We start from the raw sequence: 24,508 nt of genomic DNA on the forward strand, positions 1-24,508 counted from the left end.
TTTGTCCAGTGTCCTGCCCTCTCTGCCAGATGGAGTATTGGTGTTTGTATGAGAACTATGGGTATGCTTCAAAGCTGATTCCATCAATAAAGATTAATGTTGAAGCTGAGGCTTATCAAAAACTGGACAAGGTTGGAGCTTGTATAAAATGCCCAGCCTATGAGGTACTACTAGGATCGTTAATGGAGCTTCTCAATTTTTAAAAAGTGCCTCATTTGTGTTTGAAGCAGGAGTTTAATACAGTGCTTAGGTCACTTTTTACAGTCCAAAGCCTCTATAAGCTCAGATTGAGGCAGCTCTTCAGACTCCATTTTATTGGGCAGCTTCTGACCCATTTGTCTGATAAAGCTGGTGAATGACAAACCCTCAGGCAGAAAAGAACATAATGGAGGAGAGGAATGGTCAGACAGTATGACATATGACTCATCTGTGGAAAAATCAAGGAAGGTCTTCGGAGGAATGCATTGACATTTATGGGTCATCAATTAAAGAGACGATGTGAATGAACCCCTATCAAAAGTATTGATCGATGCATGCAGGTCTAAGGTGTCTTTAGATGCAAACATGACACATCTGTGTGATGTTTGCATTTCTTAACTTTTTAATGTGAATCTTTGGAGTCATGAGGCAGGGATGCATATTCCTACTGATGCAAGGCCTTATTACCATGCTCCATAGTCAATGCAAAGTTCGATGTCGATGCAGCAAGAAGTTGAGGATCAGATGTAGAAACACTAGTGCTGCCCGATTCATGATTCAAATCGGTTCACCGATTCACTTCGGGTGAATCGATTCGAATCGATAAAAAAAAAAAAAAATCGGCTTCCCGATTTGGCTGACCCTCCCCCCCTCTCCCCCTAAAGCAGGAGCGGCAGCGCCGTTGCCTCACCTGCTTTAGAGGGCAAGGGGGGAGGGTCAGTCAGGAAGTGCTGCTGTCGGCTTCCCCCCGGCGTCCGGTTTCCTCCCCCCCGGCGTCCGTTTCCACCCCCTGGCATTCGGCTTCCCGCCCTGGCCTCCCGCTTCCCCCCCCGGCCTCCCCGCACCGTTTACCTTAAAGAAGCAGCCTGCAGACAAGATCGCGATGTTAGTGATCTTTGCACTGCTTCAGAACTGTTTTCTCCACCGCGATTCTGCCTCTGACATCAGAGAAGGGGCAGGACCATGGCAGAGGAAACAGCTCTGAAGGGGGGGGTGAGCAGTCCTTCAGGGTGGAGGGTGGGGCAGGCCTTCAGAGGGGGCAGGCAGGCAGGCCTTCAGGGTTGAGATGCAGGCCTTCAGGGTTGAGATGCAGGCCTTCAGGGTTGGGGGGCAGGCCTTCAAGGGGGGTACAAGCCTTCAAGGGGGGGGGGTGCAGGCCTTCAAGGGGGGGATGCAGGCCTTCAAGGGGGGATGCAGGCCTTCAAGGGGGGATGCAGGCCTTCAAGGGGGGTACAAGCCTTCATGGGGGGAGACAAGCCTTCATGGGGGAGACAAGCCTTCATGGGGGGAGACAAGCCTTCATGGGGGGAGACAAGCCTTCATGGGGGGAGACAAGCCTTCAGGGGGGGGAGACAAGCCTTCAGGGGGGGGACAGCCCTTCAAGGGGGACAGGCAGGCAGACCTTCAAGGGGGGGGACAGGCAAGCAGGCCTTCAAGGGTGGGATGCAGGCCTTTAAGGGGGAGGACAGGCCTTCAAAGGGGGGGGGGAACAGGCCTTCAGAGGGAGATGCAGGCCTTCAGGGGGAGGTGCAGACCTTCATGGGGGGGGACAGGCAGGCAGGCCTTTGGGGGGATGCAGGCCTTCAAGTGGGACAGGCCTTCAGGGATGGTGGCACAGGCCTTCAGGAGGGACAGACAGGCCTTCAGTAATGGTGGCATAGGCCTTCAGGGGAGGAGGGCCCTGGTGTAAAAGTACACGGAGGGAGGGAAGGAAGGGGGGTTCAAAGTGACGTGCATATGTCGGACTTTGGGGGGAAATAAATAATGGGTCTGAAAATAGAGGAGAGGGACAATGATGGACAATGGGATTTAGGGAGGGAAGGAACAGAAAGGGAGAGAAGTTGGACACAAGGGATGGTGTGGAGGGAGGGGGATAGAGATACTGGATAAGAGGGTAGTTGGGAAAAGAAAGGGAGAGATGCTGGATGAAAGGGTAGTTAAGAAAAGGTGGATCTGTGGATGGAGACGAAAAAAAGGAAAGATGCCAGACCTCCTGGGGATGGAAGGGAAATGGAAGGGGAGGACAGAGATGGCAGATGGATGGTTAGCATGCAGAAAGAAGAAAGAAGGAGACTCTGGCAAGCAAGTTATCAGAAGACAACCAGAGCCTGGGACCAACAAGATTTGTATAATGACCAGACAACAAAAGGTAGAAAAACTAATTTTATTTTCTGTTTTGTGATTACAATATGTCAGATTTGAAACGTGCATCCTGCCAGAGCTGGTGTTAGACCGCAAACGTGAGCTAGGATTTAACAGAGAGAGGAAAAGTCATTTTTTAAATTTTGTTTACACCACAGCGCCAGTGTGGTTAGGAGAAGGCAAAGGGGGTGAAGAGGCTATAAAATAAACCCATCAGGATGTTTGGGGGAAAAAAAACCAACAAAAAAACACCAAATCGAATTGAAAAACCAATTCAATAGGCTGAATCGAATCGAAATTTTTTTTCCTGAATCAGGCTGCACTAAGAAACACCAGCTCGTTGGAAAAAAGCGAAGTAGTACCAAAAAATTTGTTAAATTGTAATTTCCTGGCTTTAAGGAACCTCTTCTGCATGCGAAGAGTAGAGGGTACCAGAAATGTCCCAATGGTCAGGACCAAGGCACTTAACACACCTGTTATCGTCATCAGAATCTTACTCACAAGATTCAGGAGTACCTAAAGGCTCCATTCTATCACCAATGTTATTCAATCTCTTTCTTTCTCCTCTCCTTACTATTGCACAATCTGTTGGCTTTACTATCTTTGCATACGTGGATGATATTCAACTCATTCATCCTATTCAATCAGACAACCCCACACAAATTCAGGAAATCAACTAAACACTTACCCTCATCAGCAAAATTTACTCGCCCTTAACATCGACAAAACGAAGACCATGCTTTTTCCAATTAAAGAAACGAAATGTTGAAGTCCCAATTATGCATCTCCTCCACTCCAATCCAACCGATACTGACTTAAACTCTTAGGCGTAATTCTCAACAATACTCTTTCGTTTAAAGCCCAAATCAGCGCCGTTGTGAAAAAATGTTTTTTTTCAAACTAAGGATGATACGCTCTATTTCATCTCTTCTAGATCTAAAATCTCTCAATATTCTAATCCATTATTTAGTCATCTCCATCTTAGACTATTATAATTCCCTCTATCAGATCAGGAGATTACAAATAATCCAAAATACAGCTATTAAAATTATTTTTAAAACAAAAAAAATTTGACCATGTCTCTCCTCTTCTTAAAAAAGCCCATTGGTTACCCATCAGTCACAGAATTTCATTTAAAACTCTTTTACTAGCATTTAAAGTTCAATTTAATCACTCTTTCATGTTCATTGACAGACTTCTAATCCCTTACGAATCCTCTAGGTCACTGAGATCATCTCAGCAACATCTACTAACCATTCCTTCAATCCGGCAGCTTTTTTACAACACAACACATAAAACCATCTACTTGGTAGTTGTGCCAACACCTTGGAATGCACTTACCCTTACCCTATGGCAAGAAACTAATTTAGATAACTTTAAAATTAATCTTAAAACTTTTCTCTTTAAAGACACTTATGAAATCTACGATTGATAACAGGAGGAAGGGGGCGGGGGGAATCAGTAAAGATGCTTGCTCCAGCCATACCCCTTCCCTGAACCTCTTCCTTTTATTTTTAATATTGTATCCTTGCCCTTTCTCCCCTCGTTTTATTTTTGTCTCATTAGTTACTTTTAGTTTGTCATTTGTCATTAGTTACTTTTGTTTGTCATTCCCCTGATTTTTAACTATTTTTTTTAAAAATTGTAAAGATGTAAACCGCTTTGGTTTGTAAAAGCGGTATATCAAGACTTAATAAACTTGAATCTTGTCAGTGACTAAAATGGCCCTGTTATATCGAACACACCACTTGAAACCGTGAGGCACAGTAGACATGGAAGGAAAAATAGCTGGCATGAAACTTGAAAGGCTCCAATGCTGTGAAGCTGAAGAGAAAATAAACCGACAGATGACAATGGTACCGTCTGAAGAAAGCACTGATGGGCCTAAAATAAAAGTATATGAAAAACTCACAAAACTGATATATAATATACACGCAGAAAAAAAGCTGACTAAAAATGAAAGAAAATGATGGGAAAGCACAATAAATCAAAAGAAATTTCAATGTACTTAAGAGAGCTTTATGACACAGCTACTCAGGTCCACGGAAAATGAAGAACCGAGGGACCCATGAGCTGAGGTCGGGCAGGAAGGCACATGCACACGTGCAGAATAGGCAATGCTAAAGTTTTTTGTTTGTTTATTTTGTAAGTGATAGTATACTTTGGTACATATCCGTACTGGGTTCCGTGGATGATGTCACCCATATGTGAGAATATGCTGCCTGCTTCTCCTTAGAGAAGAGCACCTTTAGACAGTCTCAACAGGAGCTGCCATGAGGAAAAATAACCAGAGAATGCCAAACAGCTGGAGCAGAGGAGCAGATAAGTAGATATGCACAAAATCCCCACCAGGGCTAGTGTAGGAAGAGACAAAATTTCCAAAAGATTTACCCCCCTAAGGTTGTCTTTCTCAAACACTCTGAGATCACTAGTCAGAAAGGAGTAATTTCCAGAACCAAAGGCAGAAAAGTCAAACTGAAGGCAGGGGGGTAAGGGACCTGGCACCATTAGGCATTATCTTAGGATTATTATAATTAAATTTAAAAAATAAAAGTAAATCCTTTCCCCTAGCAGCAGTCACCAACTGACCAAGGAGCTTAAAAATGTCCTGTTCTTGAGCCACAGCACCAGACATCTACCATCTGCCGGAGATAGAAAATACTGAATACTGAGAGCAGCATACGCTCCTTATAAGGCACAACACAATTCCATATTCTTTATCTCCATCTGCTGGTCAATCACAGTATAGATCTTGGATTGGTCTGGTTCTGACATAATAGAAAAAAGGGTTGCCATCATCATTTGAAATATAAAGGTACACCAGAGCTATCCTACTTATACATAACTTCTCTTAAGTGAAGCCTTACTCCTCACTGACCTTTGATCCATGGGATGGTTTGGTTTTCTTCGGATCAGAGAAAGCAGAGAGTGGGATTGTGGGTAACATAGGATAGTCTGGGCTAGGCCTGGACACAGTATCAGCTCCTTCTGGCATTACCATCACCTAAAACAGAAACCCATGCAGAGGTCAGAAGAGGAAAACATGCTAAGCAAAAACGGTCAACAATGTTCACAAAAATATAAGCTCAGTAGTGCCAGATGCATGCTCCTCAAATCAGAACAAGGCTCGCTATGATCCATCCCTATAGGTCAAAAACCCAAAAGAGTCTTTCATGTCCATAGCTTTTGTGCTTTAAGCCTTTATTAAGCCACTAATAAGACTTTAAATCTTATTTTCCAGATCTGCAATAGTGACAACATTCAAATACTGTAGTTTCCTGCCACAGCTCAAGTGATAAAATCTGTGGCAATTGGATCAGTTGCATTACAAAACTAAAAGTAGGCTTCCAGCTTTCCTGGTGTCTGGATATTTTTTCTTCATTTTCTTATTATAGATTTTTGATGATCTTCCGCACTGGTGTGTGTATGTGGGGGGGGGGGGGGGGGGAGTACTTATAAGCAGCAGAGAAAGCAGTTACCTACCTGTAACAGATGTTATTCCCGGACAGCAGGCAGATATTCTCACATGAAGGTGATATCATTCACGGAGCCTGGTACAGACCAGAACAGTATAAAAAGTGTACTGTCACCTTAAACTTCTCAGAAGTCTCAAATCCGCCCATACCACACATGCGCCGGTGCCTTCCCACCTGACATCAGCTCGTGAGACCATCAGTTCAGTCAAAATTCTAAGCAGTCAATTACGGGAGGTGGGAGGGTTGTGAGAATATCTAACTGCTGTCCCTGGATAATAGAAATAACTGTGCTCTATCCCAGGACAAACAGGCAGTATATATTCTCACATTTGGGACTCCCTAGCTAATATGGAAGGGATGGAGGGAAGCTGGCATCTAAACAGAGAATAAATTTTGTAGAACTGCTTGACTGAACCAACTATCCCTTCTGGAATGAGTCTCCAGATAGCAGTAGGATGTGAAAGTGTGAATTGAGGATCAGGTTGCCGCTTTACAAATATAGTGGAACATAGGTAAGCTACTAAAGTTTCCACTGCTCTTACTTTATGTGCTTTAACACTACCTTCCAGCAATAGGCCAGGCCAAGCATAGGAGACAAAAGTCTGCTATCCATATAGAAATTGTTCTTCTGGTTACAGGAGTTCCTAATCTATTAGGATCATATAACAGGAATAGTTGAGTGGAAGTTCTATGAAGTTTGGTCCGATCCAGGTAGTAAGCCAAAGCTTGTTTTACAGTCCAATGTATAGAGCGCAGCTTCACCAAGACAGGAATGTGGTCTTGGGAAGACAACAGGCAGAAATATAGGCTTATTGAAATGAAATTCCGAGACTACTTTTGGTAGGAATTTGGGATGAGTGCAAAGGACAACTATTATGATAAAATGTTGTATATGGGGGATCTGAGACAAGTGATTGGAGTTCACCGACTTGTGAGATATTTGAGTAATGAAGTCACTATTGGTTCAAATGGAGACTTCATCAAGGTGAATATAACATTGAGGTCCCATGCAACTGGAGGAGGTTTGATTGGAGGTTTTGAATGTAGTAGGCCTTTCATGAACCTAGAAACCAACGGGTGTGTAGACAGAGGTTTATTGTTCAAATGAAAAGCACTGATAGCACTGAGATGCACCCTCACTAAGGTGATCTTTAGATTAGAGTTGGAGAGATGCAAAAAATAATCGAGAACTGATGACAGAAGACAAGTGTCCAGAAGTAATATTTGTTGGTGACAAAGAGTAAATCGAGTCCATTTGAAATGGTAGCAACGTTAAGTGAATGGTTTCCTGGAAGCATCTATTATGGCCGATACTGGAGCCCGTATCTGGATTAGGGCCAATACTGGAGCCAGAGAGAGTGAATTCATCTATCCATTGGGAGAGAGGTACCACGCTGTGAATGTTAGAGAATGAAGATTGGGATGGAGAAGGGACCCTTCGTTCTGGTAGCAAAGGTGGAAAAAGTTCAGTGGAATGAGTTCCCTTAAACTGAGTTGAAGGAGAAGGGGGAACCAGGATTGACTTGGCCCTTTTGGATCTATGAGGATCATGGTGGCTGGTTCCTGTCACAGTTTGAACAGTGTCTTCTCTATCAGAGGAACTGGAGAGAATGCATAGAGAAATATTTTGTTCAATCTAGGAGGAAAGCATCTACCGCCAGACGATGAGATGAGTATAGTCTAGAACAGAAGTGTGGAAGTTTGTGATAGGAGACGCAGAGATCTATTTGCGGAGTTCACCAGATTGAGAAGATCTGATGTACTACAGTTGAGCTGAGTGACCCCTTGTGAGGTTGAAGGAATCTGCTCAGTCTGTCTACCAAAGCGTTTTGTTTGCCTGCTAGATACAGTCTTGAGGAAGATGTTGCGTGGAATTGCCCAATTTCAGATCTGCATGGCTTCCCAGCAGAGTGGGCAAGACCCTGTACTTCCTTGTTTATACAGTACATGGCTATTTGACTGTCTGTCCAAATTAGTATTACTGTACTTGGTTGAGAAAGCGATCTTGAAAAATCTGAAGAGTATTGTGAATTGCTCAGAATTCTAGGAGGTTGATGTGGAGAGCTTTTTCTTGAATACTCTAAGTGCCCCAAATGAGAAGGACATCTAGGTGAGCTCCCCATCCAAACATGGAGGCATCTGTTAGTGTTTTCTGATGTGGAAGAACATGGAAGGAGAGGCCTTTGGAAATATTTTTCAGTTCCAACCACCACAGAAGGGATTGATGTAATATGGGTGTTTCTAGGAAAGTCGATCTGTGGCTTGGGACCATTGAGAGGCAAGAGTCCACTAAGGATCTCCGAGATGAAGACGCGTAAATGGGGAGACATGAACCGTTGATGCCATGTGTCCCAAAAGTCACATCATCTGTCTTGCTTTGATGGTATGGAGAGTAGACATGTTTTCAGAGGTGAAGTAGGGTATCTAGTCTCAGTTGAAGGAGGTATGCATGAGTCTGCATTGTTTTCATTAGAGTGCCAATGAATTCCATATTTTGGGTTGATTGGAGATATGACTTCTGGAAATTGACTGCAAATCCTAGAAGTTCCAGGAGCTAGTGGCTAGATGGGTTGTTTGGGTGACAACGCCTTAATCAGCCAGTCATCCAGATAAGAGAATACATGAAGCCATATGAGCAGAGTGTTGCAGCTACTATAACTAAACATTTTGTGAATACTCTGGGTGCTGATGCTAGACTGAAAGGTAGCACCTTGTATTGGAGGTGATTTGTTCCGATTTGAAAGCAAAGATACTTTCTGTGGGCTGGGAGGATGGGGATATATATGCAGGCTTCTTTGAGATCTAGAGAGCAAAGCCAGTTCTTTTCCAAGTGGATAAAGGGTTCCCAAGGAGACCATTCAGAATTTCCTTTTGACTAAATATTTGTTGAGGGCCCAGAGTTTGAGAATCAGATGTAGACCCTCCAGTCTTTTTCAGAATGAGGAAGTATTTGGAGTAGAACCCCTGACCCTTCTGCAGAGGCGGCACTGGTTTGATGGCACTGAGTTGCAGGAGGGCCAAGAGTTCTTGATGAAGGAGGGAGGTCTGTTGTGCAGATTAAGAGCATATCCCTGTCTTACCACTCAGAACTCAACTATCTACTATGATGAGAGACCAACGATGGTGGAAGTGGCTGAAACGACCTCCAATAGGGGATCCACTGGCATAGTGACCCTTACAGGAATGTCGACGCCTTTGAGGGGACACCCGCTGTAAAGATAGAAAGCGTGGTTCTTTGCATCGACGTTTAGTGTGTTTCGGGAGTTGACGCTTGAGATGACGTTGAAGTATGTCAGGAAGGTGAAGTATGGCCATGCTTCTTAGCCTATTTAGTAGCAGATCCTGATGGTGGTACTGAGGGAGCAGGCATTGAGTGAGGCACCAATGCCGGTGTCAGTACTGATGCTGTTGCTGGCTGGTGCCTTTCAGTGTCTGGTGCAGCAGACATTGTCAAAATATTAGATGTTCCCAATGTCCCAAACAGCTTTCATTGCTGAAGTCTTTGAGCCTTCAAAGATTTTTTTTTAAGCTTTGAGCAACAAGAGCAAGAGCCCACCCGGTAGTTCTGGACCAAGACACTGAAGACACCAATTGTGTGGATCAGTGGCTGAGATAGTCCTGTTACACCTAATACATCTTTTAAAGCTGCTAGAAGGCTTTGACATCGAAGGAAAAACCACCGGAGGTCAAAGGACTTGATTGTCCCAGGGGTCAAGTTAAGCTGTAGCCAAGAAAAGCTTGATGCTCCCGGCCTGAAATCAGACTGAGTAGGGTCCGAGGGAAAGAAAAATGGAAAGGGGAAAAAAAACATAATAAATATTAAATAAGGTAACAATGTAAAAACTGAAGAAATGAGAAAAATAATCTTGGGAAGGTACAAAAATGTAGTTAAGCGCTTTTGGAATGACTCAACCCCCCCCACACCCCGACTTCTTAGCTCCACAGAAAACTAAGAACTGATAGTCCCGCAAGCTGTTATCAGGCGCATGCACCTTATGGGCAGTCTCAAAACTTCTAAGAAAGTGACAGCATACATTTTATACTGTCTATACCGGGCTCTGTGGATAACATCCCCTTCATGTGAGAATATACTGCCTGCTTGTCCTGGGATGATGAGTTGCAGTTTACCATATACATTTCAAGTGAGAAAGATAAGGCCCTTTCACTACGTGTCTAGGGGTGGATGTCCCATTCACCATCCTAGTCAACATAGAGGAAGCATATCTAAGTGACGGCACAGATAAGCAGAAACAAAGGAACAGTATGGCTGCTCCAAAACAGAGAATTAACAAACAAAAATGAAAAGCATACAATGATGAGAAAAAATGTCCCCTATTACATGCCACAGTGAATGGTTTCTGATCTTTAATCACAATGCAAAATTAAACAAAGGAAGCCTAAGTAAATACAACAATTTTTAAATTATCATTTAACAAAGTGCACCATCTTCAACAGCAATAACTACAACTAAATGCTTCCTATAATTTGATATTAGTCTTTCACATCATTGTTGAGGAATCTTAGCTGACTTCTTTGAAAAACTGCTTTAATTCAAATACATGTGTAGGTTCTTATGCATAAACTGATCATTTCAGGTCCTGCCACAGCATCTCCACTGTTTTCAAGACAAGACTGACTAGACCAGCGGTCTCAAACGCAAACCCTTTGCAGGGCCACATTTTAGATTTGTAGGTACTTGGAGGGCCGCCGAAAAAAATAGTTAATGTCTTATTAAAGAAATGACAACTTTGCATGAGGTAAAAAACTCTTTATAGTTTATAAATCTTTCTTTAATTGCTTCTGATAATTTCAGCTATACACAGCTGAAAGCAATGCAACATGCAGAAAGTGAAAAACTATCTAAACTTCACTTTCTGCATGTTGCACTGCTTTCAGCTGTGTATAGCTGAAATTATCAGAAGCAATTAAGGAAAGATTTATAAACTATAAAGAGTTTTACCTCATGCAAAAGTGTGATTTAGATTCTAATCTAAAGTATCAACTGCAAGAGACAAGATTTTCGGTGTAGTCTTCTAGGCTATTTTTGTAGAGGGGAGAATCAATGTCCAACCTGTGCCTGGAAAACTTGTGCCATAAGTGTCCGATGGTCGCATCCGCAACCGCCTTCAGCTCTCACCTCCTCCAGCACCGGACACCAAATGTTCTCTCGACTCCACCTCACAATCGCGTACAGACGTAGGAAAGCGCTTGCATGAGGTTACAGCAGCGAGGTGGGCAATGTTCCAGAACAATGGTAACATACCGAGAGCCTCAAAATAGTACCTGGTGGGCCGCAAGTTTGAAACCACTGGACTAGACCAATCCAAATCTTGGATTTTGTTTCTTCCCATCCAGAATACACAAGCAAGTCTGCATCATTGTCTTGCTGCATAACCCAATTACCTTCAGCTCCAACTCGGGGACCGATGACTGGACATAAGAACATAAGAATTGCCATACTGGGATAGACCGAAGGTCCATCAAGCCCAGTGTCAAGTTTTCAACAGTGGCCAACCCAGGTCATAAGTACCTAGCTAGATCCCACATTGTAAAACAGGTTTTATGCTGCTTATCCTAGGAATAAGCAGTAGATTTTCCCAAGCCATCTCAATAATGGCCTATTAACTTCTATTTTAGGAAATTATTCAAACCTTTTTTAAACCCCACTAAGCTAATTGATTTCACCAAATTCTTGGGCAACGAATTCCAGAGTTTAATTACACGTTGTGTGAAGAAATATTTTCTCCGGTTTGTTTTACATCTAATCTAATCTAATCTAATCCTTAGGTTTGTATACCGCATCATCTCCACGTTCGTAGAGTTCGACGCAGTTTACAGTAGGAGAAATAGGAAGGAACTACAACAGAGAGTTAGAGGTAGAAGTGTGAAGAAAATTTAGAGGACTTGGGATGCCAAGATATAAGAGTTTCCTTGATTCCTAAGTTGGAGGGAGACTTACATTTTTTGAGAAAAGCCAGGTTTTCAAATGTTTGCGGAAAACTTGGAGAGAGCTCAAGTTCCGGGGAGGTAAGGTTGTTCCAGAGCTCAGTGATTTTGAAGTGAAGGGAGGTCCCTAGCTTTCCTATGTGGGAAATGCCTTTTAGCGAGGGGAAGGATTGTTTTAATTTGTGGGAGGATCTGGTGGTATTAGGGTTTGAGGAATTCCAAGAAAGAGGGATAAAAGGAGGGAGGATACCATATAGGATTTTTAAAGTTAAACAGGCGCATTTATAGTGGACTCTGGCGATTATCGGAAGCCAGTGGAGCTTGGCCAGGAGCGGGGAGACATGGTCAAATTTACTTTTAGCGAAGATGAGCTTGGCCGCGGCATTCTGAATCCGTTGGAGTCTGTGGAGGTTTTTCTTAGTTAGGCTTAAGTAGATAGAGTTGCAATAGTCCAATCTGGAGAGGATGATGGATTGGACAAGGAGGGTAAAATGTTTTTGATGGAAGCAGGATCTAACTTTCCTCAGCATGTGAAGGCTGAAAAAGCATTTTTTTACCAAGGATTGGAGGTGGTCATTGAAGGACAATGTGGAATCAATGATGATGCCCAAGACCTTGCTCGAGAACTCAAGCTGCAGAGAGGAGCCAGAGGGTAGTGGGATGGAGGTGGGTAGGTGATCTAGTTTTGGACCGAGCCAAAGAAGTCTTGTTTTGGACTCATTCAATTTCATTTGCACAGTGTGGGCCCAGGATTGTAGGTTCATTATACAAGAGGATTTGGTCTTAGACAGGTCGGTGAGGTTCGAATCGGTCTTGAGGATGTCGTCTGCATAAGTGTAAATTGTTTCAAGGGGGGATAGGTAGAGGAGTTTTAGGGAGGACATATAGATGTTGAAAAGGATAGGGGATAGTGGAGAGCCTTGCGGGACTCCACAATTCGGTTTCCAGGGGGAGGATGAGGTGCCATTCATGTTAACAATGTAAGAACGAGAGCGGAGGAATTTAGAGAACCAACCTAGGACTGCGGAGTTGATACCTATCTCAGAGAGTTGGTAAACAAGAATATCATGGTGAACAACGTCGAAAGCAGTGGAAAAGTCAAATTGTAGGAGGACGGCGAGAGTGAAGTTGTTGAACCCTTGAAATCAGGGAAGACAGTAGGGATTCGGTGCTGAAGTTAGGACGAAAGCCATATTGATAGGGTAAAAGAATAGAGAATCTCTCTAAGTATGATGAGAGTTGGGAAGAAATGATGGACTCTAGCATCTTGGTTAGGAGAGGGATATTTGCAATTGGGCGATAGTTGGATGGTATGGAAGGTTCAAGGTCAGATTTTTTCAGTAGTGGGGTCAAGGTGATATGACCCATTTCTGGGGAGAAATGGCCCGACTGAAGGGCGGAGTTTATGAGAATGGTGATAGAAGAAATAGCCTGAGCGGGAATGTTCTCGTATAGATAGGAGGGGAATAGGTCCAAGGAGCAATTACAGGATTTCAGTTTGAGGCAGAGATTGAGGACCAGGGATTCAGATACGCGCTCAAAGGTGGTCCAGGATCTGTCAGCTGGGATAGGGTTGGAGACCATTAGGGTGGGAGTGGAAATGATGGGCACTAGGGAGTTGTAAGAGACTGAAGGAGGGAAAGAGCATCTCAAGGAAGAAACCTTATCGTTGAAGAATTTTGCTAGAACATCGGCTGAGGGAGATGAGGGGAGCACGGTGGGGTCTCTTTTGGAGGTTAGGGAGCGCCAGATGTTGAATAGAGTACTGCTTTGATTGTTGGACCTGGAGATTTTGTCACCATAGAAGTTCTTTCTTGCTTTTTTTAATGCTGTATTGTACAGCTTGATATTGTCTCTCCAGGACTGTCTGTCTATAGGACATTTTGATTTTTTTCATATGCGCTCCAGAGCTCGACATTTCTGTTTTAGCTCTCTGTGATATGGGAGAAACCAAGGGGCCTTGCGGGGATAGGAGATGGATTTAGTGGAACAGGGGGCGAGGGAAAGATAGGTGGATTTGGAGAGAGCGACCCAGCTATGCCAATTAGTACCTGAATCTGCAGGCTTAGGGGCAGAGGAGAATAGATTGAGAAATTTAGACCAGAACAGGTCGCTTGTGATTTTTTTGCGGAAGGTAATGGGGTTGGAAGTGCGGGGTGGAGCCCCAAGGTGCGACATAAAGATGGGGAGACAGAAAGCCCCTAGGAAGTGGTCAGACCAGGGGACATGTTCCCAGCGAGTGTCGTCAATTGACGTCTTGTGAGCGGTAAGGTCGAGGAAGCTACTTAGTAGGTTTCATTGCATGTCCCCTAGTCCTAGTATTTTTGGAAAGAGTGAAGTGATTCACATCTGCCCTTTCCACACCACTAATTATTTTATAGACCTCTATCATATCACTCTTGAGCCATCTTTTCTTCAAGCTGAAGAGCACTAGTTGCTTTAGCCTATCATCATAGGGAAGTTGTCCCATCCCTTTTATAATTTTTGTCACCCTTCTATGTATCTTTTCTAATTCCACTATATCTTTTTTGAGATATGGTGACCAGACCTGCACACAGTATTCAAGGTGCAGCTGTACCATAGAGGGATACATGGGCATAATAACATTTTCATCTTTGTTTTCCCATTCCTTTCCTGATAATTACTAACATTATATTTGCTTTCTTAGCAGCCCCCTCATAGTGAGCTGAAGGTTTCAACGTATCCTCAACAATGACACCTAGATCCTTTTCCTGGGCAGTGACTCCTAACAAAGAACCCAGAGTTTTCTGGTACAGTGTAGGATTCATGGTCCTTCAATAAAGTACAGTTACTTACTGTAACAGGTGTTATCCATATGGGCAACATCATCCACCAAGCCCGGTACGAACAGTTTGACAAGAATTGTCACTTTAAGTTGAAAAACTTAGCAACTGCCTGCACCACGCATGTGTAAGTGCCTTCCAACCCAACTACAGCATGAGCCCCTTGAGTTATCTGCCTGCTGTGCCCAGTTAACACCTGTTACTGTGCTTTATCCTAGGACAAGCAGGCAGCATATTCACACATATGGGACTCCCTAACTTACTATAATGAGATGGGGGAGAGTTAGCCAGATAAGAGAATAAAAATTATAATACTGCTTGGCTGAAGTGACCATTGCGAATGGAAAGAAGTCCAGAGAATAGAGAGAGATGAATGTGTGATCTGAGGAACAAGTAGCTGCTTTGTAGATATCAGCAATTTAAGTGGAACATAAGAAAGCAACTAGCGCTGCATAGCCCAGATTCTAAGAGCTGTTACAAGATCTCCAATTTGCAGCCCTTCCCGAGCACAGCAAAAAGAAATACAGGCCGCAAGCCATGTGGAAATAGAACTTTTGGTGGTGGACTGGCCCAACTTGTTAGTATGAAAAGAGGTAAGTAATTGAAGCAATGCTCCATAAGACTTGAGACTTTTTGTAAATAAGCTAAGGTACATTTACAGTAGAAGGTATGAAGAACTGACTGGCAGAATGAGAAATAGAAAAACTGGTGGCACAATGAAATGATGGAAATGAAAATCCGAGACTACCTCTGTAAAAATGTGGAGAAACACCTTATCATGGTAAAAAATCAAAAAAGGTGTGTCCCATACCAAGGTGTGAAACTGTCATAGAAGTCAGAAGCAGTGGAGATAAAAAGAAAATTCAATTTCCTAAGTGAGAAGTTAAGAGCATAGGCCACTGGTTAAAATGGAGGCTGTAGCAGACTGGAGAGAATCACAGCAAGATTCCAAACCAGTAGAGGAGGTTTGAGAAATGGTCTGATGTTGACAAGTGCTTTCATAAACTGTCAACTAAAAGATGAATAGTTAGAACTTGAACAGTAAAATGCATAGAAAACACTGAAAATTGTGAGGTTTGACTAATGTGATTTTAAACCATGAATTGAAAAAGCCGAAAAAATATTCCAATAATGAAGATATGGCAGATGATAAAGCATCTTGATGATGAATACCATACTATGCTGAAAACCATATTTTGTAGGAAACACTGCCATGAAGAAGGGATTCCTAGAGAGATCCCAAATGATTGTAAAAAGAGCAGAAGATCAGCATTAGATGAGGTCATCCCAAATAGAAGTGTCAGATAAAACAACTGCAGAATGGGATGTAAAAGAAACTTCAACTCTGCATGAGAAGAGAGGGTATGATCTAGAACAGCAGTCTCAAACACGCGGCCCATGGGCCGCATGCGGCCCCCCAGGGACTATTTTGCGGCCCGCGATCTGTCCTCGCCTAAAGCAGGGGTCCTCAATCTGCTTCCCTTCCCACTGCCCTCCCCCAAGACACCGCAATCAGGGAACAGGCTGTTGCCGCCACAATCGGGGAACAGGCTAGCGCCGAGGTCTTAACTCTTCCTGCTTATCTTCCCCAGCTCGGAGCCGACCAATTCTCGCCACCTGACGTCAATTCTAATGTCGGGGAGGAAGTTCCGGGCCAGCCAATCGCTGCCTGGCTGGCCTGGAAGTTCCTCCCCGACATTAGAATTGACGTCGGGTGGCGTGAATTGGTCGGCCTCGCGCTGGGGAAGATAATCAGGGAGAGTAAAGACCTCGGCGCTGGCCTGTTCCCCGATTGTGGTGGTGGCAGCCTGTTCCCTATTGCGGCAGTGGTGGCCTGTTCCCCGATTGCGGCAGTGGTGGCCTGTTCCCCAATGGTGGTGGCTTGGGGGAGGGCAGGGAGAAGTAAAGAAAGAAAGGGAGGACAGGGAGACAGAAAGGAAGAAGGGAAACGGGACACAGACAGAAAGGGGAATGGAGAGAGAAAGAAAGAAAGAAAGCATGGAGAAAGAAAAAAAGAAAGAAAGGGGGCACGGAGAGAGAGAGAGAGAGAGAGAAAGACAGACAGACATAGATAGAATGGGGGCATGGATAGAGAGAGAAAGAAAGAAGGGGGCAGGGTGAAAGAAATAAAAAGTTGGGGGAGGGAAGGAGACAGATGCCAGACCAGGGGAAAGGAAGGAAGGAGGGAGGGAGAGAAAGGAAAGAAAGAGATGTCAGACCATGGGAATAGGGACAGAAGAAGAGAGAGATAGAAGGGAAGGTAAGCCATGGAAACGTAGATTTTGAAAAGAAAGCAGAAAAATTGAATATTAAGTTAATGCCAAAGATGGATGCAAGGCAGAAAGTGAAGACGGAGAGAAAACCAGTCAAAGGACAAGAAGACTCTGGAAACATAGTTAAATGCACAGAAAAATAAAGTCACCAGCCAACAAAGGTAGGGAAAATGATTTTATTTTCAATATAGTGACTGAAATGTGTCAGTTTTGAGAAAGGAAAGATATTAAACTTTAAATGTGAGGGCTGCAGAAAAAATAGAGTACTTGGAGGGCCGCCGAAAAAATAGTTAATGACAATTTTGCATAAGGTAAAACTCTTTATCTATATATATATATATATAAAATCGGAGGTATGTATGTGTGTATGTGCCGCGATCACGCAAAAACGGCTTGACCGATTTGAACGAAACTTGGTATGCAGATCCCTCACTACCTGGGGTGATATGTTCTGGGGGGTCTCGCGGCCCACCTGCACAAGTGGGCGGAGCTACAAACAGAAACTCAGATTTCACCCATTCATGTCAATGGAAAATATGTAAAAAGCTGCCATTCTCACTGTAATTCAAAAACGGCTTGACCGCTTTGAACGAAACTTGGTATGCAGATCCCTCACTACCTGGGGTGATATGTTCTGGGGGTCTCGCGGCCCACCTGCACACATGGGCGGAGCTACAACCAGAAAATCAGATTTCACCCATTCATGTCAATGGAAAAAATGTAAAAAGCTGCCATTCTCACAGTAATTCAAAACCGGCTTGACCGATTTGAACGAAACTTGGTATGCAGATCCCTCACTACCTGGGGTGATATGTTCTGGGGGTCTCGCGGCCCACAACTCTATGTTGCTTGCTCAAGGGTGGGTTCACCCAAGAATTTATATGTTCTTGCTCCTGGAGGTGAAACTAAAAATGTTGTTTATAATCAAGTTTTGCGTTAGTTGTATTGTATTCATTTTGTCAAATATTTCACATTATAATTTGAATATATGTGTGTGTGTGTATGTATGTATGTATGTTCCAGCATAACTCTTCAATGCATGGACAGATTTCAACCAAACTTGACATACACATTACTTACTATCTGAGGACAAACACTGTGGGGGTGGGAAGGGGGGATATGTAAAAATGATTGAAAATGACAGATTTTAGTTTCTACCCCATAGTGTTTTCGGGCTCACAGATGAATACTCAGCATAACTCTGAAACGCATGGAGAGATTTCAACCAAACTTGGTACATATATGACTTACTATCTGGGGAAAAATATTGTGCAGGTGGGACGGGGTAAAATACTGTGGGGGTGGGAAGGGGGTGATATGTTAAAATTATCAAAAGCGACAGATATTAATGTCCAACCCATAGTTTTCGGGCTCGCAGAGATGAATACCGACACTCCCGATGCCGTTTAAGTCTAAGTTCAGCCCCATAGAGAGGGACATTCCTTTGGGACATGTGGAGGGTAGGGGGTTGGGACATGGGGGTGGGGCATATGGGACATGTGGGGGGGTAACGTGGGGGGTGGGACATGTGGGACATAGGGGGGTGGGACATGTAGGGGGTTGGACATTTTGGGAAAAATAAATATCCGGGCAACGCCGGGTAATCAGCTAGTAGTTTATAAATCTTTCCTTTAACTGTTAAAGGAAAGATTTATAAACTATAAAGAGTTTTACCTCATGCAAAGTTGTCATTTCTTTAATAAGACATTAACTATTATTTCTGTGGCCCTCCAAGTACCTACAAATCCAAAATATGGCCCCACTAAGGGTTTGAGTTTGAGACCACTGATCTAGAAGGATATTGGATCCTTAACATAGTGTCTGAAACAGGAGACGAGTATCTGAGGAGTCTTAGAAATAGAGAAAATGTGACGCAAAACCAGGGAGGTGAGCGTTCACTCGTGCTGCCGAAGAAATCAGCTGAGGTTGTCGACAAGAGTATTTGTTGCTTGTTGAATATAGATAAGGTTTAGAAATATGTTTCAAGCAATCGAGTAATTCCAAATCCTCTTGGCTTTCTGACAGAAAAATAGAAAAACTGATACTGTCACGCTTGATTATGCAGTAGAATACAAGTTGATTGCTCATGCACAGTAAGAAGAGTTGATTAAATATGCTATGATGAAAAGACTTAAAAGTATTCCAACTCGCTTAAGTTTCAACACATGTATAGAAATGTCTGCTCATGCCAGAACAGGCTCATGTGTTAATACTGTCCAGGTGAGGTTCGCAAGAATACTGTATTTCTTGCTCCATAAGATGCACTTTTTCCACCGCCAAAAAGGGGGTGGAAATGTAAGTGCGTCTTATGAAGTGAAGATACAAATTTAAGCCCGCTGGCGCCGCCACATACCCCCCCCCCTCCCCGCTGCCACATATTTTTAATCGTCGCTGCTGCATATTTTTAAAAAAACAAAACATAAAAACACCGCTGCCTAATCTTTAATCCCACCTGCCTGATGCCTCGTACCTGGTGGTCTAGCAAATTTCCCAGCCAGAAGCGCAGAGATCAGGAGCAAATCCTCCACGCTCATGCGTGGGCCTGCGTTGATCTCCGAATGGCTGCAGTCAGTTTTCACGGGACTCGTGAGAACTGACTGCAACCATTCGGAGATCAGCATGGGCCTAGGCAAGAGCACGGACTTGCTCCTGATCATTGCATTTCTGGCCTATGCGCTGCTGGCTGGGAAAGATGAGAGCCATCTAAAGAGGGAGGAATTAAAAAAGGTACTGAGGGGGTATGATTAAAAAAGGTACTTGGGGGTATCTGGGGGATTATATATGGTACTGGGGGGCACGTGGGTGGTATGGGGGATGATTTAAGGTACATGTGGGGATATGGGGGATGATGTATGGTACTGGGGGGACACGTGGTTGTATGGGGGGATGATTTAAGGTACTGGGGGTGGGGTGGGGCCTGCCTTCCTGCCTGCTCTGTGCCCTGCCACGGCCTACCACTATACCACCAGAGGGGGGGGACAGGGGACAGAGCCTGGCAGGGAGGGGGACAGGGTGCAGAGCTTGGCAGGGAGAAATTGGTTCAGAATGTTTTTTTTTCTTGTTTTCCTCCTCTAAATCTAGGGTGCATCTTATGGTCAGGTGGGTCTTATGGAGCGAAACATATAGTACTTGGAAGAGTATGTGGTCAGAATTGGCTGATCTAGAGACATCTGATACAGCAGCCATTTGGAAAAAACTGGACAAAGTCAACCCCCACTGCGATGAACGCGGTTGTGAAAAAAAGAATGAAAACTGGATACTTTGTAGATGCCAGAAACTACTGGGCAGTTCAAAAATGAAGTCTCATGAAGAAAGTAATATGGATTGAAGCCATGTGATCCAAGAGTCCCATCAATTGTCTAGTTGAAATAGACAGAAGATGAAAGACTTGACTGGAAAGTTGAAACAGGTGGTCCTATCGTTGCTGAAGTAGGAAGGCCCACAGTATAATTATTTCACGCAAAACTGTTATGAATTACAGTGGTTGAGAGGACTAAAGCTGAGATGCCAAAAAGCTAACTGCAAACTTGAATGTCTGAGAGCATCCTTGAGGAGAAGCATCATATAGTAGCCAATTGTCAAGACAGGGAAAAAATGGCTTGGCACTAAAGCTGCTGCCATCATAACGCCACTCTGATGAAGCCTCCTTGAGGTCAGGCTGAAGGACAAACTGCTTATTAAAATTGTTGGTGGTTCATCTACCAATACAGTTGTAGGTCCCAAAGGTCAGGTGAACGAAGACCGAACATCTAGATCCTCTGAAGCTAACAGGTAAGTTGAGAAAGAGGCAGAGATAAATCTACCCTGACTCAAAAAGAAAAGAAACTGTTATTCAAGTATTCCAACTCCTATGTTGAGAGAGGGCAAGACTCCTTGCAACTAGACATCTCAGAGCTCACAACATAGCAGATGCTATAGATCAGCAGCAGAGGTTGACTTTAATATGCAAATTCCAGTCTATGAATTTGATACTATAGAAAGTTGCTCCAGAAAAATATACTGGTTAGAGACAGATAATTTCCTTATGTGTTGTTATTGGGAAAAAAACAAAATTCTGTTTGCCAGCCAAAAATTTTTGATAATGGTGTTGAAATTGGAAGAGAGAAACAGTACCTTTAACCACTGAGCCATAGCTGCTTCATTGCAAAAAGAAAATGAAGCACTGTTCCAAACATGTAGAACTCAGCAAGTGAGTCAGTAAGAGCTTTAAACTTAAAGCAGAACTGTGCTGAGTTCATCATATATCCAGGAAAGAAAATATCTACTGAAGAACTGGTCCTGGGAAGCAATTTCTTGTAAAAACAGATCTAAAGGAATGCTGGAAGAGTAGGCATAAGTAAAGCAAAAGCAAAGCCTGAATGAAAATTATAAAGTCCAGTCTTTTGAGTACAAATAGGATGATCTCAGTATCAATCCCATGAAGATGATGACAAGGATCGCTACGCATCTGCTATTCACTTAAACACCTGAGAAACAATGCCATGGAGAAGAGCGTGTTGATGAGAAGAAATAGAAGGTCGATATAAGAACAATGTTAGAAATTCCATGAGTAGTAAGAAGCTATGATGGATAACTAATCCTGCTACTTAAAGGCCTCCTAGTGAAAATTGCAGTGGGACGGTACCCAGGGAATGTATGCAAGGTCCAGCATGGTGTGCCAAACTTCCTTCTGTAGGACTCATGTAGGCTTGTCCTGAAACATGTACCAGTATCAGTAAGCGAATATCTGGTACCATTGATGCAGAAGGTTGTCTCGATGCACATAGAAAGCTGAAGAAACAGTGGTGTCATTGAGTAGTCTGCATCAAATAACTGGATGCTGTTGAGACCTTTGGCATCTTGAAGTATGAACCGGTACTAATGGCTGAACAGGTGGTACTCTTGGTGCAGCAGGTTGACTCTGAGTAGATGACTTCAAAAAGAATAAATACTGAAAAGTCAACCTGTGAAGCTAGAACACAATGACTTCGATGTATGTCCTGCATTCAGTTGCTGGTAAGACCTTTGACACCTTGAAGTATGCACCAGTAATAAAGGCTCCACAGTCGGTACCATCGGGGGAACAGCAGGTTGTCCCGGAATGGTTGACCTTGATGCACACCATGAAGGAGAGACAACCTGTGAAGCTGGGGAATGTTGTCATCAATAAGCGGTCTGCATCAGCTGACTCGATGCTGTAGAGACCTGCAACGCTTACAAAAAAGATGAAGTATGCACCAGTACTATAGGTTCGACAGCCGGTACCATCAGTCAGCAGATTGTCCCTGAATGGTCGACCTCGATGCACACCATGAAGCCAGGGAGAAATGGCATCGATGCGTGGTCTCCATTGACTGACTCAATCCTGAACCTGAAGTATGCACCAGTACTATAGGCTCAGCAGCCGGTACCGTTGGTGCATCAGGTTGTCTTGGAATGGTCAACCTCGATGCATACCATAAAGGAGAGTCAACCTGCGAAGCTGGGGAGCGACGGCATCGATGTGTGGTCTGCATCAACTGACTCAATACTGTAGAGACCTGAAGAATGCACCTGTACTATAGGCTCAACAGCCAGTACTATCGGTGCAGCAAGTTGTCTTGGTATGGGTGACCTCGATGAGGATGCACACCGTGAAGGAGAGACCACCTGTGAAGCTAGGGAGCGGTGGCGTCGTTGTTTGGTCTGCATCGAGTGACTTGATGCTGAAGAGACCTGTGGCACTTGTTGGGAAGCAGATAGCCTCTTAGCTAGCTTCCCCAATGCTGGAATGTTCTGCAATGCCAATGCTGATGTCGATGCTTTCAATGTCAAAGGCTACAAAGACCTGGCACCGTCCATGTTCATGCTGAAGAACTGTTCTTGACAGAAAAATGGGCACAGAAAAAAGAAATTATTTTAAAGAAGTGTTACAGAAGAAAACTGCCAACCTTTGAAAAAGGTCAGCAACAAAAAAAACGTTAACTACCGCTGCACAAGCCGTCGCCATGGACGGAAGAGATCTTTGACAGAAAAGCACAGTTACTTACCGTAACAGGTGTTATCCAGGGACAGCAGGCATATATTCTCACATGTGGGTGACGTCATCTACGGAGCCCCGATGCGGACAGCATTTCAAGCAAACTTGATTGAAGATTCAAGCTTGCTGGCTGCACCACGCATGTGTGCCTCCTGCTCCACTAGAGGGCGCATCCCCTCCTCGTGGTCTCCAGTTCACATATCCAGCAAAGAAGCCAACCCCGGGGAGGTGGGCGGGTTGTGAGAATATATGCCTGCTGTCCCTGGATAACACCTGTTACGGTAAGTAACTGTGCTTTATCCCAGGACAAGCAGGCATGATATTCTCACATGTGGGTGACCTCCAAGCTAACTGATAAGGGATGGAGGGAGGTTGGCAATTCAAGAAAATAGGTTACGTAAGACCGATTGGCCAAACCGGCCATCGCTCCTGGACAGTGTATCCAGGCAGTAGTGTGAGGTGAAAGTATGAACCGAAGACCACGTGGCAGCCTTGCAGATATCCTCGATAGGTGTGGACCTGAGGAAAGCTATCGAAGCTGCCATCGCTCGAACCTTATGTCCCGTAACTCGACCGTACAGCGCGAGACCAGCCTGAGCATAGCAGAAAGAAATACAAGCAGCTAACCAGTTGGACAGGGTGCGCTTGGAAACTGGGTGCCCCAACCTGTTGGGGGTCGAAGGACAAAAACAACTGTGGGGCCGTCCGATGAGACTGGGTGCGTTGGAGGTAGAAGGCCAACGCCTGCTTGCAGTCAAGAGTGTGAAGCGCCACCTCTCCGCGATGAGAGTGGGGCTTGGGGAAGAACACAGGTAGAACAATGGACTGGTTGAGATGAAAATCAGACACCACCTTAGGCAAAAACTTAGGGTGAGTGCGGAGGACCACCTTGTCATGGTGGAATACCGTGAAAGATGGGTCCGCCACCAAGGCCTGCAGCTCGCTAACCCTCCGAGCAGAAGTGAGAGCGAGTAGGAAGATCACTTTCCAAGTGAGGAACTTAAGATGACACTTATCCATAGGCTCAAATGGAAGTTTCATCAGTTGAGCTAGAACCACATTGAGATCCCAAACCACCGGAGGCGGTTTGAGGGGAGGATGAACATTCAGGAGCCCCTTCATGAAACGGGAAACTAAGGGATGGAGTGAAAGGGCCTTCCCTTCCAGGGGCTGATGAAAGGCAGCAATGGCGCTGAGATGGACTCAAATGGAATTGGTCTTCAGGCCAGAGTGAGATAAATGGAGTAAATACTCCAGAACCAAGGACATAGGGACCGACACCGGGTCCTGGCGGTGAGAGGAGCACCAGGACGAGAATCTAGTCCACTTCTGAGAATAGCAGAGTCTGGTCGAGACCTTCCGAGAAGCCTCCAACACTTCCCTGACCGACTGAGATACAGGGAAGGAAGTCAATGGGAAAGAAACCAAGCAGTCAGATGAAGAGACTGAAGATTGGGATGTAACAGTGAACCCCGACTCTGAGATAGCAGAGAGGGAAAGACAGGCAGAAGCAGAGGTTCCCTGACACTGAGTTGAAGTAGTAGGGAGAACCAAGGCTGGCGGGGCCATCGAGGAGCGATCAAGATCAGAGTGGCCCTCAGAGATTTTAGATGGACCAGCGTCCTCAGAATCAGAGGAAACGGCGGGAACGCATAGAGGAACTTTCCCTCC

General features: G+C 44.3%; 1 protein-coding gene across 5 annotated transcripts in view; it reads right to left on the minus strand.

Moving 5' to 3' along the window:
• MLLT1 (MLLT1 super elongation complex subunit) overlaps nucleotides 1–24,508 on the minus strand; it is a 310,004-nt gene that overhangs the window by 86,503 nt on the left and 198,993 nt on the right. For 4 of the 5 annotated variants that reach the window (XM_033956582.1, XM_033956581.1, XM_033956580.1 and 1 more), the window contains one exon: nucleotides 5,219–5,344. The exons of the other annotated variant lie outside the window; for it this stretch is intronic. In XM_033956582.1, the coding sequence (XP_033812473.1) occupies nucleotides 5,219–5,344 (126 nt within the window). The remainder of the gene's footprint in view (nucleotides 1–5,218; nucleotides 5,345–24,508) is intronic. 5 annotated transcript variants of the gene reach the window in all.

The sequence above is a fragment of the Geotrypetes seraphini genome, chromosome 8, assembly GCF_902459505.1.
Source record: "Geotrypetes seraphini chromosome 8, aGeoSer1.1, whole genome shotgun sequence".
Taxonomy (NCBI): domain Eukaryota; kingdom Metazoa; phylum Chordata; class Amphibia; order Gymnophiona; family Dermophiidae; genus Geotrypetes; species Geotrypetes seraphini.